Source organism: Panicum virgatum, chromosome 4K, assembly GCF_016808335.1.
Source record: "Panicum virgatum strain AP13 chromosome 4K, P.virgatum_v5, whole genome shotgun sequence".
Lineage (NCBI taxonomy): Eukaryota > Viridiplantae > Streptophyta > Magnoliopsida > Poales > Poaceae > Panicum > Panicum virgatum.
This window is the reverse complement of record NC_053139.1, coordinates 47,747,797-47,764,234: the sequence shown is the minus strand read 5'-3', so window position 1 is coordinate 47,764,234 and position 16,438 is coordinate 47,747,797. Positions and strand designations below refer to the sequence as shown.

Sequence of the window (16,438 nt, the reverse complement as noted above, 5' to 3'; positions counted from 1 at the left end):
AATATACTATCAAAATACATTATGTTACAATTCTCTAAAAGTTTGGAGTTATAGATTTGTATGAATTAATGCTTTTTACTAGGAAGCTAATATATTTTTGGCATAACTATCTTACATATGTATCAATATAAGCATTTTTGGGGGCGGTTCAAATGTACCAGAACACCTCTCACTCTCACCATAGCAAGGTAGCCGCGTAATGCAGTAAAAAGAAGTTGTAATGCATTGTAGCACCAACAAAAGAAAATATTTTTCGAAGATACAGGAACTCATGGTTTGAGGGTAGAGGATAAAAAAAATCAGTTATTGGAACATAGGTTCCGCCAAAAAATCGGAGGAAAGAGTTGGCAGATTTTATAGACTACTCCATCCGTTCCCAATTATAAGACATTCCAATAATTTTGGAGAGTCAAATTTTTTTATGTTTGATCAAATTTATATAATAGAATAATGATATTTAGTATATAAACTAAGTACTATTAGATTCTTTATTAGTTATATTTTCATAGTACATCAATTTGATGTCATAAATTTTTATATTTCTCTCTATAATCTTGGTCAAATTTGAGATTACTTTGACTCTCCAAGATTCTTGGGATGTCTTATAATTTGGAACAGAGGGAGTACTATCTTTGCTTTTAGAATAAAATAGATGTTCAAGACAAATTCATTTTGGAAGCAAGGGTTTTCATTTGTCCTGTTGAAGAAATTAAAAAAATGCGATCAAGATATACACAAATGATGTTAATTTATTTGAAAATTCGTAAATTCAAAACAAGGGACCCGCAAAACCTTTTAATTTTTTTTGGAAATGGAATAAAAAAGTGCATGGAGGATTAGAAAAGGATATGACAGGAGAACGGAATATTGCTAGGCGTCCCCTCGGTAGAGATAGAGGAGAGTAACCAACCAAGACACACGCACAGGGGGGGGGGGGGGGGGGGGGGGGAGAGAGAGGAGCTATCCCAAATCGAAACGAACGGCTTTGCATTTGCTTTCTCGCCTTGGGAATCGAAAAGTCCCATCGATCGATCGCATCGCATCGCATCGCATCCCACTCCGTTCCGCCTCCTCCTCCCCCTCCCCCTCCTGCTGCTCTCTGGAATCCCTCTACTTCGAGTTCGAGTGGTGGCTTCCAGTCCCAGACAGACGGAGGGGGTTTCGATTCGATCGAGCGGGACGGGAGGATCGGCGCCGGAGCCGGAGGAGGGAGAGAGGAAGATAGGGAGCGCACCATCTTATCTCGAGTAAGCAAGCATGCCGACGAATTCATTCATTCATCATCAGTCTAAACTCTAAAGCCAAAGCGTGCTCCTTTGTTGTGTTTTTGCGCCCGTGCGCGCTGTTTTTAGCGCCGGCAGGCTTTTTTCGGCCCTCCCATTTTCGTCCCGCGTTTCGCTGTCCGCTTTCCAGCAGATTCATCATCCTCATTCGGTCATTCCTCCTCCTTCCTGTCGTTGCCAATATTTATTTTTTAGAAAAAAATATAATCTTCAATATTCCGTTGTTAGATTGCTCCTAATCCTCTCTAGGGATTTCCGCGCTCTTCTAGCCTCCACATTTTGTCCCCTTCCGCTTCGATCCCGCAATCGCTCGCAGCTCGCTTACGGTGATCGTCATGCATCCTATCCTATCCTTGAGGTCCCCCCTTTACCAACCCTCCTCAGATTCTTTTCATTGTTTTTCTTTCTTTTCTTTTCCTTTCCTTTCCTTCCTACGCGTGAGCTGTTTCAGATTATCTGCAATCTTGGCCGGTGATACGCCAGCCACTGTTAAAATTTCTCTAGCTTTACTTTCCGGATTGCCTGCTTATTTCCTGCTTAGTACTTAAACTCGGCTCAGAAGCCACACCAAATTTCTGCCGAGTTTGATTTCTTTGTGGTTAGTTAGACTAGACCTACCAGATTAGTGGAAAATTTCTTCGCTTGTATTTAGTGCTGTTAATCACTATGGGCAAAACTCCATAGGCGTCCATTTTTGTTATGGACGGCTGCGACTTCTTATTGGACCCTAGTTTGTAGCTTCATGCTTAGCTTATGGCGATACCATTTGCTTTATTGCGGATTAAGTAACGGACTAGGTGTTGCATGAAGGCCTTGTTTGCTTCCACTTGTGTTGCTATGTTGTCATAGCCTTATAGGGCAATTTGATTCCACATTTCAAATTGGTTAGTTCCTGTACATGTATTCAACTATGGGAATGTTATCTGCTATCATCACCTGTCATATGTGACACAATTTTCATCGAAACTTTCAAAATGGAAAGATCATTCGAAAGGTACACAAAACTGCTAATTTCATGCTGTCCATGTGCTCTAGTTTTATAACTTGCAATGTCTCCACTTCACGAATTATGTATTTGCCAGTCTCATCCACCAACTTAATAACATATCTTAAAGTGTCTCAGTTTTTATTTAAAAAATATTTACTTCCTGATTGCTGTGTTGCTTATCGACAATTGTGTGGCGATTCTACCTGCTGAAGAGACCGTCAGCTTGCTTCTTTACCTCCGTAAATCTTGTTGATCAGAACAAAGAAAGATCTTTATGCTGCTGCTGATATGCTTGCATCATCTAAATAGAAATGTATGTTATTAAACTCTCATGTGATCACAGGTTTTCCGAGAAATGCCGTGTGCACTTGAAGTAATTGACACAAGGGTACAGAGCACACCACATATTCAGTGCAACAGATCTTTCGACCAAAGACACTTTTCGAAGGTATACATTATGATGCATTGTTCTCTTGTTCTTTCATGGTCTAGATTACCTGGCTTCATCAACACTGACATGGCATTTTTATCTCCTTTTCAGGGTCCTCTGATACGAAAACCTGTTTCTGTTCATCCAGGGAACAGGTAATTGACTGTTTCTGCGTGCTTCCATTAGCAACTATCACTGATGAACTTGACAGAGTGTATCTGGTATTCTGGTCTACTGATGCTGTTGATACTGTTTTACAAGAAAATTATAAATCAACTGAACAACTTAATCGGTCCAGAACAATGAAGAGAGTAGGGACCGTCAACTAGAAATATTTACCAGTTCTTACTATTCTAACATCAATAAAGCTGACGCTACCCATCAACACAATAAAATCTATCTAGGAGTTTCGCAACCGGATCCTCTGATGTAACTGCAAGCTGTGACTTTGTCACTGACATGTGGGTTCCAGGGCGCTCGGACCCAGTTGTCAGTGACCAAGTCACCGTGCATTTAAGTCAGAGTGTCTGCCTGTTTGACAGCTGTGGAAGTTAAATATTGGTTAGTTACAAAGTTTCTTTGCTTGGTTGAAAGTGAAGGAAGAACCAAAAAAACAGCTGTTCTGAATTTTTGCCTCTTAAAAATCAAATCTATTGTCACCTAGTCTTCTCGGATTCCTTGTTGGTTTGTTAGCCTTGTATAACTATGTAATCATATTCATATACAATGTCACCATGGATTCAGCCAGCATAACCAAACACCTTGCAACCCATCTGTTCTTGCAATTTTCTGCAAAGCTACTTGTTTACTGTGTTTTTGTGGTGTGGCAGGGACACTGCATCAACAATACTTCCACTTGGGCATGATTCAGATTGGAAACCGGCACCATTTTTTTCTGGCATTCAAGAGGCCAACAAAGTAATCTCTTTGACACCAGGAGATCTAGGTACAGAGGGCCTTGAGTTATTATCTGCACAGCCAATACTACCATGTTGCTTGGGCCAGCTGAATGAAAGAAACATGCATGATCAGGCAGATTCTTCTAAACCAATTTCCAATGGAAACCCACACAGAGGAGGCACCTTAAGTCAATCTCGACAAAGGAAAACCATCTGCAATTCATCGGTAGCAGTCCCCCCCTGCCATGTGGTTGAAAAGAAGTTCTCACAGCCTGTCACTACTATTCTGAGGTCTGATTCTGATATTTTGCATGATGATGACAAACCTTCAAAAAGGAGTACTAGAAAGAAAGGAAACAAGAAAGGGAAGCAGCACGGGCGAACGACCCGTAAAAAGCTGAATTTGGCATCAGAAAGCACTTTTGAAGAGAATACTTACGGTGTTTCTCCTACGGAGGTACTTCCGTCCAATTTACTTGTTGATAAATTGTCAGAGATTACATCCTCTGGTAGCCTTTTGGTTAAAAAAGCCCATTTGGGTGGTGAGAACAACAATGACTCTGTGAAATGTGGTACTATGTTGAATTTATCTTCACTAGGAACTGATGAGATGGATGGTTCTGAATGTGCTGGTTCATCTAATGATGCTACAGGAGGGAGATTAAGCTGCACTTGTGTTCCTTACTTGAACGATGAATCAAATACTACTGATTCTTCAGACTTCGACGGATCCACTTTCGCTGAACATGGCTTGGGGGAAGAAAGCAAAAGCTGCCAGAAGTTTCCATGTGCCTATGTTTATAACCCCGATTATGGCACTACAGATTCCTTCTTTAGCAAGTGGAGCAATGACAATAGTGGGAACTACAGTGTCAATGTTGACGCCAGGTTAACTAAGAATGGTGAAAATAGTCATGATCATTCTCAACCGGTGGCTTCCACAGGGCTGAATGATGTGAGTAAGTGCCAGTTGATAAGGCCACATCTTACTGCTGCTCATGCTGAAGGTACCAACTATCATTTAGAGAGCAGATCTTGTTCGTCTAAGGATGTTACTGATAGTTGGAGTCATACTGAAAGAGTTCAGTGCAGCAGTGAGGCCTGCAGCAGTAAGGACTCTCTTAAAATTTGTTCAGTGAGCAGCAACAGAAGATCAAGAAAAACAACGAGTTACAGTGATCTAACTGTGTCTAACAGAGTAATGAGTGCTAATAGGAACAAGAATAATGGAAAAGATAGTTTGGCTGTGTGGCAGAGAGTGGAAAGAAATGACAAGGTCATATCTAAAGCAGGACATTCAAGTAATTCATCTATTCAGGAAAAGAGTGCACACGAGGACAGTAACAAGGGTGTACAGGAAGATCCAACAAGAAATCGGGCGAAACATAATCAGAATAGGAAAGCATGCAAACATGAGTCCCCAAATGGGACAGTTGAACTGGAGTCTACTAAAGAAGAAGATGCATTGGGCTCATGCCAAACATTTTTCCCCATCTACAAGAAGCAAGCGCCCTTCCCACACCAGCAAAGCTCTTCTTCGAAACAAGGTTCTCAGTCATTGAAAAACTACTATGCTCCTAGGAACAATATCCCCAAGGTGCCAAAGGATTCCTTGCAGCAAGAAGAATTGTCTACGCTGCAGCTAGTTCATGCCAATGACATTGGTGGTAGATCAACCTCAAATTCTTGGTCAACTGACAAAGTTGTTCAAACTGGAGATAGCAGCAACTATCCAACTGAGGGAAATGAGAGTTCACAATCTAGTATTGATGTAGCTGCATCAGTATCTTCGAACTTGTTTCCAGATTTGACGCTACGAGCTGCTTCTGATGGTGCCCACATATCAGATCCTTACTCTTTATGTCCTCAAGACAAGGGCACATACACTAGTTGGAGCTCCAAGAACTCGTGTACAGATAATTGCACTGCAGAAACTGAGGAAGCTCGATGTGTGAAGCTAACAACAGAGAATAATTCTCAAGAATCCTGTAAGTGTTATTCTGCTGGTGGACACCTGTCACAGAAATGGGTTCCTGTTGGAAAGAAAGAAGCGTCTAATGTGATCCATTTAGATATCTCAGAGGCTTCTGTTGTCAAAGGTATAGTTCCAGCTAATTATATTTCCGATTCAGTTGGTCCTGTATCAACGGATGGTGAAGATAGCAAATTAGCTAGTGAAATGACATCTAAACTGAGCTCATCTGAATGCACCGATTTGAAAAGTCAAGCACATGATGGAATCGAGACTGGTTACAACAAGATAAAAGAAGCCATCAGTTATGTTTTCACAGCACAGCGACGATCAGAAGACATCCAACTTCGCATTGGTAGGCCTCTTGCAGATTTTGAACTTTTTGTTAGCTCTGCTTCTCCAGTTGTGCACTGTAACCCTTGCCCTGCTGGCTGTAAATCTTACTTGCAAGAATGTGTGGGGGATGGTTTATGTTTCCATCAGACTGCAGAAATCACTCTAAGAACTGTGTGGAGGTGGTACGAAGAACCTGGCTGCTATGGTTTGGAAGTAAAGGCACAGGACTTCCGTAGATCAAAAGGCTTGGGGAATAGCCATTGCCAGGTTACTACCTATTTCGTGCCATATCTATCTGCCATTCAACTTTTCAAAAAGACTAAAGGAACCAGTGGTGGAAGCATTGTTAAGAAAACAATGGATGGGGATATGACATGTGAAACATCTCCGCATCAGAACCTGCCACCTATCTTTGCAAAGCTTCTGCCACAACAATCTAATCCAAGGAACAGATCATCTACCTTTCACACTGAAGATGATCAACAGTTAGTCAATGGCGAGCTCATGTTTGAATTTTTTGAATCCGAACAACCATACTCGCGGCGACAGTTGTTTGAAAAGTGAGTTAAATTAGTAATTATATATAAACAGGGTGCCTTCATGCTTATTGTTAGCCTTTTAGTTACGATGATGGCGATAATCTTGTTTATTATAAAAATTCCCATTTTTACTATCTTCCTTGTTATTGCACTTGAGCCATTCCTTGTTACTAATGGTTTATGATTTTCGACTTGTGGTTCATTCTTGTACACTGAAAACTAGGAAATGTGTTTCTTTGGTAATAAAACGTTCTAATAGAAGACTCACTGCACTCCTACTAGGGTAAATGAGCTGATTGCTGGTGCGAAACCTGTGAATTGCCAAATTTTTGGAGACCCGAAGAGTTTGGAGCTGAGCCTGCGTGATCTCCATCCAGCCTCTTGGTCTGTTATATGCTTTCTACTTATATCTGTGCATGCCATTATCATGTTGCTTTGCTTGTATGTAGATGTGTAAAACTTGTCTTAATTTCAGGTATTGTGTTGCATGGTATCCCATATACCGTATACCAGATGGTAAATTGCAGGCTGCATTCTTGACATATCATTCTCTTGGGCACTGGATTGGTCGGAGTAGCTCAGCAGATGGGGCTGTTATTTTGCCTGTCATAGGCCTGCAGTCTTACAATGACAAGGTAAAGGACCAACTTATCTTGCGGTACATGGTTATTAACTGAAAATGGTTTGCATGGTTTGAGGCTTCCAAGCTTGATGTTTCTGCGTCCTGAGATGGTTACAGTTTGATTTGCATCTTAAACATATTTCTTACTGGATGGTCATCTTGAAAATGGTTTGAACTAGCTAAACCGTAGCTACCTGGTGGTATTTCCCAGCAGACCAAGATCCTGTCTTTTGCAGAAAATCAACTGAACACATTGAACCTTTACAAAGACTATTTTCCCCAATCTAGTGCCCTTATTAAAGGTTCATCTAGAACATGCATTAGAGTCAAAAGGACTCTGGAGGCTTTAGTGGAGCTGCTGCTCATTTGTGACTTGGTAAATGTTGGATTAGTGGTGGGCCCTGGCCATGTGGAGTGTTGGTTTTTTTTGGGGCCCTGCTCAATGCTGCTGGGAAAGCAGTCCTGGCCATGTGCAGTGGTAGGGTGCTTTTATCGTGCTCTGTCGGTCGGTTCTCACCTTTATATTTATTTTGCGAATGCAGGCGGAGCAGTGGTTTGAGATGAGCAAACCCGATCCAGAAGCTAGTGTGCCAGCAGAGGATGGACAGTGTAGTGAAGCGCCCCAGGTTCTGAAGCAGAGGGTGCGAGCTCTGAATGATGCTGCAGCGGCGATGTCCAGGGCCAACGTGGCCAAGAGTGGGCAGATGACTAGAAACAGGCACCCAGATTACGAGTTCTTCATCTCACGCTACCGATAGCTTCTTCCTGAAGCAGCGGCTGGAGCTGTGCACGTTGCAGATCTAGCTCTGGGAACTAGGCGAACTACAGTACTCTTTATCTGTATGTATATTAGCAGGGATCTGTGGAAGATAGCAGAGGGAGTGAGTTTTGTCGGATTTAGGGTGATGTGTACATATGAAAACAACCACCACTGCAGTTAGTGTTGACTGTTAGTATATGCCACCTCGTGACTTTGTTAAGTATATGCTACAACTGCAAGTGATGATGGACGATCAGGAAGCACAATGCAGATGATCATGAATGAGGAGAAAGTCTGGTGTTTATTTATCATCAGTTGATATAGTTAACATGAAGATGATAGCATACATAGATAACACGAACGGCAGAAATTGCCAGATTGGCCTGAGGCACCAGGCTACGGGCACTTGGGCTTGCCGGTTTTTGGGTTGACCATGGTGTCATAGCAGGGGCAGAGGTGGCGTGTCTCCTGGCCGGTGCCTGGCGGGACGCAGCTGCAGCGGTTGCAGCAGACGTTGCACATCTTGTTGCACATCTTGTTCTTCCAGTTTCTGCCGCAGCGCACCATGCAGCTTGACGGGCAGTCTGCAGCATCGATCGGCAGACAACAATTATATTGATATGATTGTCTATCTATCTTGTCCAATGTTCAGGAGGAAGCATGAGAGGAGTTAGCTGCACATGTCGTTACCTATCTTTGGGGGAGCCTGGAGCAGGGATCGATGCTGCTCCTGCATCATCATCATACATAAGCCAGATCTGATGCTTTTTGCGTGTGTGTTCTTGTGATCCAAGGATGCAAAGGTAAGGTCAGATCAACTAACTTACCTGCAGCTCCTGTGGATCATCAGCATCAACAGCAAGGGCAGCCATGAGGATGAAGAGGAAGACGAAGAAGAGAACATGGAGCAGGATCCGCTGCTTCTTCATGTTGCTTTTATTCTACAGTGGCCTGGCTAGGAAGGAATGAGTGCAGAACGGCAGGATGCCTCATCTTTATTGATATCACCAAGCCTTAATATAGGCACAGTACAAGTACAGGGGTTATTTACATGAGCGGTGATAAGGATCACACACTAGTCAAATGGAGCTACATCTGAGGAGAGCCTCTGCTTGTGTAATTGAAGAACGGATCTCCTGTAGCCCCCCCCCCCCCCCCCCCCCCCCCCCCCAGCCTGGACGTGGTGAAATGTGCAGGCTGTTTCTGAACTCATCAAATGGTACTCGTGGCAGGCCTTTAGTGAATATGTCTGTAAATTGTGACACAGATGGAACATGCAATACTTCCACCTAGAGATACTTTGTCCCTGACACTGACAAAGTGAAGATCAATTTGCGCGTGTTTTATTCTTTGATGCCGCACAGGGTTGGAGGACAAGTATCCGTGTCCTCCGCCAAAGCCGTTAGTCTTTTTGAAAAAGGATGATAAGTTGCCTCCGATTGCGGTGACAGTACCCAAGATGGGTTTTAGACCGGATTCTGGATGCATTGCTAGTAAGTATCATCCTTTGTTTTTTCCGAAATTAGGTGTTTTAAATATGTGTAAGCAGCCTCATGCTTCCTGTTCTATTGTAGATCCTAGGCTGTCCGAAAAGGAGGCTGCAGGGACAGCGAAGCCGCCGCAAGTGGCGGGCAACACGGCATTACAGAGTTGCTGCGAGGAGGTGGTGCTTGGGCCTGGGTGTTGCACACATCCTGCACATTCTGCTACCTCTCCTATCACCGAGAGTGAGCTTCACCCTTTTTCACAAACGACAAATATTTGTTTTGATGTTATAAACATGACATCACTTGAAATATTTGCGGCAGCCTCGCAGGGCCAGACAGGGAGTGAGACAAATATTCTATTCCTGTTATAGAAGAAGCTACCTCACCTTCGCAGATGGAGTCAGGACAGTCGGCATCGACTTGTTTCATGACACCAAATAAAATAATTGAAGGTATTACTTCCAATTCTTTTACCCAAGAGGGGTCAGTTTTGGTAGATGGCAAACGTCGAAGCGCTCGTTCTAATTACTCGTATACTGCAGATGGGATACCTGCAGTTGACGAGCATGTATTGGAAAGGGCCAAGCGACGCACTGCAAGATGGAATCTGGATAGCCCGGCAGGGACGTCCTCACCAGGTAACATCTCTTCTGCTTTAAAGTTTCCTGTGGACAATTGTGTTGCAAATTTAAAGTCTATCGGGATATCTATGGGTAGCAATTCCAAAGAGATTAATGTTTCCTTGAATGCACTAAAACGAATCAAGTGGACAAAGTTACGGTTCAACCAAAAAATAAAAGAATGGATACCGTTTTAAATCCTTTTGATTTAAGTGACGAGGAGGATCCTGAAAATGAAAATAGGCTCCTTTCCCACTAAATCTGGACCTAGGCATGAGAATTTGTGACCTTAAGGTGGCCGGACGTAAGTCTAAATCAACATCTAAAAAAGCCAAGGCGCAGAAGAAAACCCAAAAACTAAACAAAAGTGTTACCCCATGAAAGGATTCTACTGGAATAGCAGATGTCTTTCAGACTTGGCTAAATATAGATACATCTCAGATGCAATCAGGGATCACAAACTAGACTTTGTTGCCGTCATGGAGACCGTGAAACAGGACATGTCTAGATCAAATCTTAAGCGTCTTTCTGGCGACGCGGATTTTATCTGGCATTGCCTCCCACCCAGGGGATGGTCGGGCGGCATTCTACTAGGAATTAACTCAACAGTCCTTGATCTATCCATTATTGTGGAAGGGGAATTTTTTTATTAAGTTCCATCTCCGAAACAGAAACGATGACTTCAAATGGATTTTGATGGCATTATATGGTCCGGCACAGGAGGAATTCAAATAAGCTTTTTTGTCAGAACTCGTTCGTACGTGTCAACAGAATCTGTTGCCCACCTTAATTGGTGGTGATTTTAACATCATGAGGCATAGTAAGGAAAAGAATAAAGATAATTTTAACCATCGCTGGCCGTTCCTGTTCAACGTCGTAATTGATAGCTTTGATCTTCGGGAGGTAGATTTGACAGGGAGACAGTACACCTTTGCAAACTCTCTACCGGATCCGACCTATGAGAAACTCGATAGAGTTCTAATGACAACTGAATGGGAATTCAAATACCCGATGGTAACAGTGCATGCGCTTGACAGAGGCGTCTCAGATCATACCCCGTTACTTTTGGAAACGGGTGACCCATCCTATACGGGACATGCAAAGCAGTTCAAAATGGAACTTAGTTGGCTATCCCATGAGGATTTTAAAGAGCGGGTCGCAGAAATATGGAATAAACCGGTTAGCGGTCAAAATTCAGTGCATCGCTGGAATAGAAAATTGGGGGCACTCAAAAAGCACTTGCGGGGGTGGGCTCGCCACCACCATGGGTTGTATAAAGCACAAAAGGAAAACTTCCAATCGGTAGTAACGAACCTAGACACCCAAGCTGAAATTAGAACACTCATGGACGTGGAGAGGAATCAACTGGAATCCGCCCGGGATGACTTGATAAAACTCCTGCGAGAGGAGGAACTCAAGTATTATCAACGAGCCAAAGTGACTGACATTCTTTTGGGGGATAATAACACTCGATACTTTCAGATGGTTGCAAATGGCAAACATCGTAAGAAACGTATCTTTTCCCTAGAACATGAGGGTGGAAAAATTGAGGGACAACATAACCTCAAAGGTTATATCACCCAATTTTACAAAGAATTATTCGGTCCTCCTGAAGAGAATAATTTTACTCTAAGCGATAGGACGGATGATATCCCTCAAGTCAGTCCACTAGAGAATGCATTCCTCGTAGCTCCTTTCACTGAAAAGGAGATTCGGGATGCAATCTTTGATATGGTGTAACGAATATGGCACCATTTATGCCATTTCGAGTGATTTTGGTGATCAAATGACAACACAACACTTGGACTAACATGATTGTTAAGATGACCATTCTCAGGCCTTTAGGTTCAAGTGATGACAAAGAGAAAGAGAATATAGGCATAGCGGGTCTCAGGGCAGCGCCCTGAAAGCTCTTCGGTCTGAAGCACCGGAAGAACCGACGCATGAAGCATCGGTGCATCCGATGGTTGTCGGAAGAACCGACGCCATAGCAGAAGGGAATCAAAGCCAAGTCAGCTTATGGGCACCGGATGAACCGACGGGTCAAAAAGGGGCATCGGTGCATTGGGCGTCCTATGTTCCAGAGACGATGTCAAGAGCCCAGGAGAAGTTTCTTTAGCATCGGATCAACCGACGGAGCATCGGAGTATACCATCGATGCAATGATGTCAGCGCCCAGGAAAAGATCCTTAAGCACCGGATGAACCAGTGATGCATCGGAACAAAGCATCGGTTCAACCGGTGGTCACTGCGTCAGCTGTCAGGACTTCAACGGCTACTTCGGTTTATGAGTGACCGGAAGAACCGACGCTACCCCTGCCAGAGGCATCGGTTCTTCCGGTGATACACAGATTTTCAGCTGACCGTTGGAGCAATGGCTACAAGACTTGGTGGCCTATATATACACCTCACCCCGGCCATTTGAAGATTGCTGGAGTTGCTGGACATCCCACACACACCCAAGAACATCTCCAACCACCATAGAGCTTCATTGTACATCATATAGGCTTAAGCACACTTGTGAGAGTGCTTAGTGCTTGTAATTGGGATTAGTTCTTGCGAGAGCTCCCTTGAGAGAAGTCTTGCTGCGGCAAGCAATCCTTGTGATCCGTCGTGTGACCCTCCGGCTTGGTGTGGAGTGGCAATGACACTTTGTGCGGGGGAAGAGGAGGCCCCCTCCTTGGTGGAGAAGCTCCGTAGTGGATTTTGGCCGGGTGACCGAGAGAGACGGTGGCGGTGCACGAGACTCAGTGTCTTGTGGGCACTTGCCTTTGCTTGCCGGCATCGCCTTGGTAGCGTAGTGCAAGACGGTGATCGGAAGAGCCTCGGTGTCCCGTGGACGTAGATGTTTGTGCCGAACTACGTTACATGACCGTGTCTACTCGGGAGTTTGCACCCCTCTTGCACTTACCTCTTTACTTACCATATTACATTTTCGCATTTACTCTTTCTTGTGTGCCTTTACTTTCCTAGTTGGTTTGATTAGGATTGGCTATAGGTTGCAAGTTTTTAGGGGTAAGTAGAGAGTTGCATAGATAAACCTTAGTCATAACTAGCATGTGTAGGACGTGTTAGGCTTATCTTATGCAAGTAGTTTGAGCCCTAGGTTAAAAAGCGATTAGCGACCCTATTCACCCCCTCCCCATCTAGGGTCGGACACCCCGGTGATCCTTACATATGGATCATAACAAAGCGCCATGACCAGACGGCTTCCCAGCTGAATTCTATCAGCAGTTTTGGGACGTCATCAATGGGGACCTCATGCAAATGTTTCATGATCTGCATAACGGTGATCTTCCTCTCTTCAGTCGAAATTTTGGTGTCATAACGTTATTGCCGAAAACACAAGAAGCCAGCAAAATCCAGCAATACAGGCCGATCTACCTCCTGAATGTGAGTTTCAAAATCTTCACTAAAGTGGCGACAATCCTTGTCAACTCAGTCGCAAATAACATAATTAGTCCTTCACAAATGGCTTTTATGCGTGGCCGAAACATTTTATAAGGAGTTGTGATCTTGCATGAAACAGTTCACGAATTACATCGCAAGAACCAGAGTGGGGTAATTTTCAAAATAGATTTCGAAAAAGCCTATGATAAAGTGAGGTGGAACTTCCTGATTCAGACGCTTCGGCTGAAAGGCTTTTCACACAAGTGGATTGAGTGGATTAAGTCTTTCATCTCAGGCGGAAGTGTAGCAATAAATGTCAACGACGAGGTGGGTCCATATTTCCAAACAAAGAAAGGACTTAGGCAAGGAGATCCACTCTCACACATCCTTTTTACTTTAGTAGCCGATATGCTCACACTTTTTTTCTCGAACACGCAGGAGAGTTGCACATCAATATATTAAGAAGAAAAGGGGAAAAGATCCCCAAAATGTTACAGAAATGATGGGCCTGCAACTCACCCAAAAACCAGTTTTAAGAGACTCTTACAAAAAAGATAGTCATGACCCGAAACACTAGACCAGAAGCCTCTAAGTGGCTGGAGCTGCTAGGGCGAGGAGATGAGATACTCCTCGAGCCCTGGCAAAAGACCATTGCTGCATTTCTTCTTTGATAATCCTGATGACACTGGACGAATTAGGGCTGATTCCATCAAAGACACAGCGATTACGGTGATTCCATAAGGACCAGGAGCCAAGAATGATGATGGAGTTCACCCCTTTTTGCACTTGACCTGAAACTCTGTTACTTGTAGACGCCCACCAATCCTCGAAAATTCTTTCCCCAGCTTGTGGTGCGAGTGACTGCAAGCCAAGGTCATGCAGCATCGCAAACCAAACTTGCCGACTGAAAACATATGAGATCAGCAGGTGGTCAATTGTTTCATCTGCTTGATCACAAAGTGGGCAAGCTGCTGGATGACGAAGTCCTTTCCTTGCAAGTCTGTCAGCTGTCCAGCATTTCTTATGTGCCACTGTCCACATGAAGAATTTGCACTTACCCAGGGCCCAGCTTTGCCAAATTCTCTCCCAGGGACTAAAATGGATGGCCCCAGTAAAAAGTGTCTCATAAGCTGACTTTGTAGAGTAGGAACCCGAGGTGGAGAATTGCCAAATGTGTGTGTCTTCTACAGCTGGCTGCAACTCAAAATTCTCAAGAAGATCCCAGAGTTGCAGATACTCAATTATGACATCCACGGTGAGAGCACCTTTTAGGTCTGAAATCCACCTCCTGTTGTTAAGGGCATCAGCAACTTTTAAGGATATGCTCATACTTTTCATTAAGAGAGCAAAAGCAGAGGGTCTGCTGAGTGGTGTGGTGCCCCATTTGGTAGATGAGGGGCTATCAATACTACAATATGCTGATGATACAATTCTCTTTATGGACCATAACCTAGAGCAAGCTCATAACATGAAGAATATTCTTTTTGCTTTTGAGCAGCTATTAGGCCTCAAAATTAATTTCCATAAGAGTGAAATATTTTGCTTTGGAGAAGCGAAGAATTACGAAAGTCAGTACATGAAACTGTTTAGCTGTAACACAGGATCTTTCCCAATCCGATACTTAGGTATTCCGATTCATTATAGGAAATTGTCTAATAGTGATTGGCTGAAGATCCAAGAACGGTTTAAAAAACTCCTCAGTAGTTGAAAAGGTAAACACCTTTCAACTGGAGGTCGTTTAACACTCATTAATTCTGTTCTGAGCAGCTTGCCCATGTACATGATGTCCTTCTTTCAAATCCCAAAAGGGGTTTGTAAAAAGTTGGATTATTTTCGACCTAGATTTTTTTGGCAAAGTGACGAGCATAAAAGAAAGTATCGACTAGCAAAGTGGGACATCCTGTGTCAACCTAAGGATCAAGGGGGACTAGGGATTCACAATTTAGAACTTAAAAACATAGCTTTGCTCAGTAAGTGGCTATATCACCTATTAACAACAGATGGTACATGGTAGCAGATCTTATGCAATAAATATCTAGGGTCTAAACCTTTGGTACAGGTCCAGTGGAAGAGTGGAGATTCACATTTCTGGGCGAGCCTGATGAAGGTAAAACGAGATTTTTTAAGATTCGGAATTTTCATGATAAAGGATGGGTCTCAATTAAGATTCTGGGAAGACACTTGAAGCGTCCCTTCATAAGAGAAGACTTAAAAGTAATATAATATCAGTCCCAGGAGGCTGATAACACTTTTATTACATCAGATGGTATATCACCGTACAACTCTATGCGAAAGTGGGCAGTGAAGCGCCACCATCGCGAGGATAACAACTAACACCCACACAACGATATTAACTACAAAGAGGGGGTCATCAGAGTCTTGCGCCATACGAAACTTCCTGCGGGTGACCCTATCCACAGGCAAGGTTGGGTGCAGGACGGAAACCCTACTCAACGTCTTCGGGAATGAAGTCCGGATCCTCCTCTGTAAAAATTAAGAATGGTGAGAGTACAAATGTACTCAGCAAGTCCAACCACACCCACGGAGGGGGTATAAACAGAATATAATGCACAGGGTAAATCAAGGATAAGACTAGGGTTTAATTTGCGGAAAGCTAATTGTTATGCATGGGTTTATTTGAAAAAAAGGGTTTTCAAAAGCCATTATCTTGCACTAAGTAACACATAGGGTTGATCCACACAGGATCCAAGTTTTAAATTGCTACCGGACTCCTCGTCCGCCATAGCACACGGCACAACTACCGGACACTTTTTCAAAACAACTCACGCCAACCCATCCATTCCCAGAAGAAACACTTGTTGTGTGACCAAACCGTAACTCGCCCAGTACCGTGGGCTAGGCTATTCGAATAGGTTTTATACTCTGCAGAGGTGTGCAACTTTACCCACAAGCGGGGCACCACAGCACGATCACCTTAGTGTCGGTGCAGATCCCAACAAAGCCATTACCCATCTTAGCTAGACCTGACTAGCCACCACAGGATCCACCAAGGGGTCATCGACCTATCACTGAGTTTTAACCAGGGCATAAGTCACCAAAAGCTTATCCCTTCTCCTTAGTCACCCGTTGCTCTCAGCTCTCCTGATGGCTA

At 43.6% G+C, this 16,438-nt stretch overlaps 2 protein-coding genes and 1 long non-coding RNA gene across 5 annotated transcripts; 2 read left to right on the top strand and 1 right to left on the bottom strand.

Annotated features, from left to right (window-relative positions):
• The first annotated feature begins 876 nt into the window (after positions 1-876).
• Positions 877-8,140, top strand: LOC120704575. 2 transcript variants are annotated; one of them, XM_039989022.1, is made up of 7 exons: positions 877-1,247; positions 2,615-2,719; positions 2,813-2,856; positions 3,532-6,468; positions 6,730-6,831; positions 6,923-7,082; positions 7,612-8,140. In XM_039989022.1, the coding sequence occupies exons 2-7, from the start codon at positions 2,627-2,629 to the stop codon at positions 7,825-7,827; spliced, it is 3,552 nt and encodes a 1,183-aa protein (XP_039844956.1). In that variant the 5' UTR covers positions 877-1,247; positions 2,615-2,626; the 3' UTR covers positions 7,828-8,140. The 2 variants fall into 2 exon arrangements, with proteins under 2 accessions (XP_039844956.1, XP_039844957.1); XM_039989023.1 differs by lacking the exon at positions 877-1,247 and having other exon boundaries at positions 2,813-2,922; positions 7,612-8,133.
• On the bottom strand, positions 8,112-8,968 carry LOC120704576 (gibberellin-regulated protein 2-like). 2 transcript variants are annotated; one of them, XM_039989026.1, is made up of 3 exons: positions 8,657-8,968; positions 8,520-8,553; positions 8,112-8,413 (listed from the first exon to the last, which is right to left on the bottom strand). In XM_039989026.1, the coding sequence occupies exons 1-3, from the start codon at positions 8,756-8,758 to the stop codon at positions 8,226-8,228; spliced, it is 324 nt and encodes a 107-aa protein (XP_039844960.1). In that variant the 5' UTR covers positions 8,759-8,968; the 3' UTR covers positions 8,112-8,225. The 2 variants fall into 2 exon arrangements, with proteins under 2 accessions (XP_039844960.1, XP_039844958.1); XM_039989024.1 differs by having other exon boundaries at positions 8,520-8,559; positions 8,657-8,957.
• A 17-nt stretch (positions 8,969-8,985) lies between these two features.
• Positions 8,986-9,968, top strand: LOC120704577. Its single transcript, XR_005687606.1, has 4 exons — positions 8,986-9,322; positions 9,404-9,556; positions 9,638-9,768; positions 9,859-9,968. It is a non-coding gene; the product is annotated as an uncharacterized LOC120704577 (long non-coding RNA).
• The last annotated feature ends 6,470 nt before the right edge of the window (positions 9,969-16,438 follow it).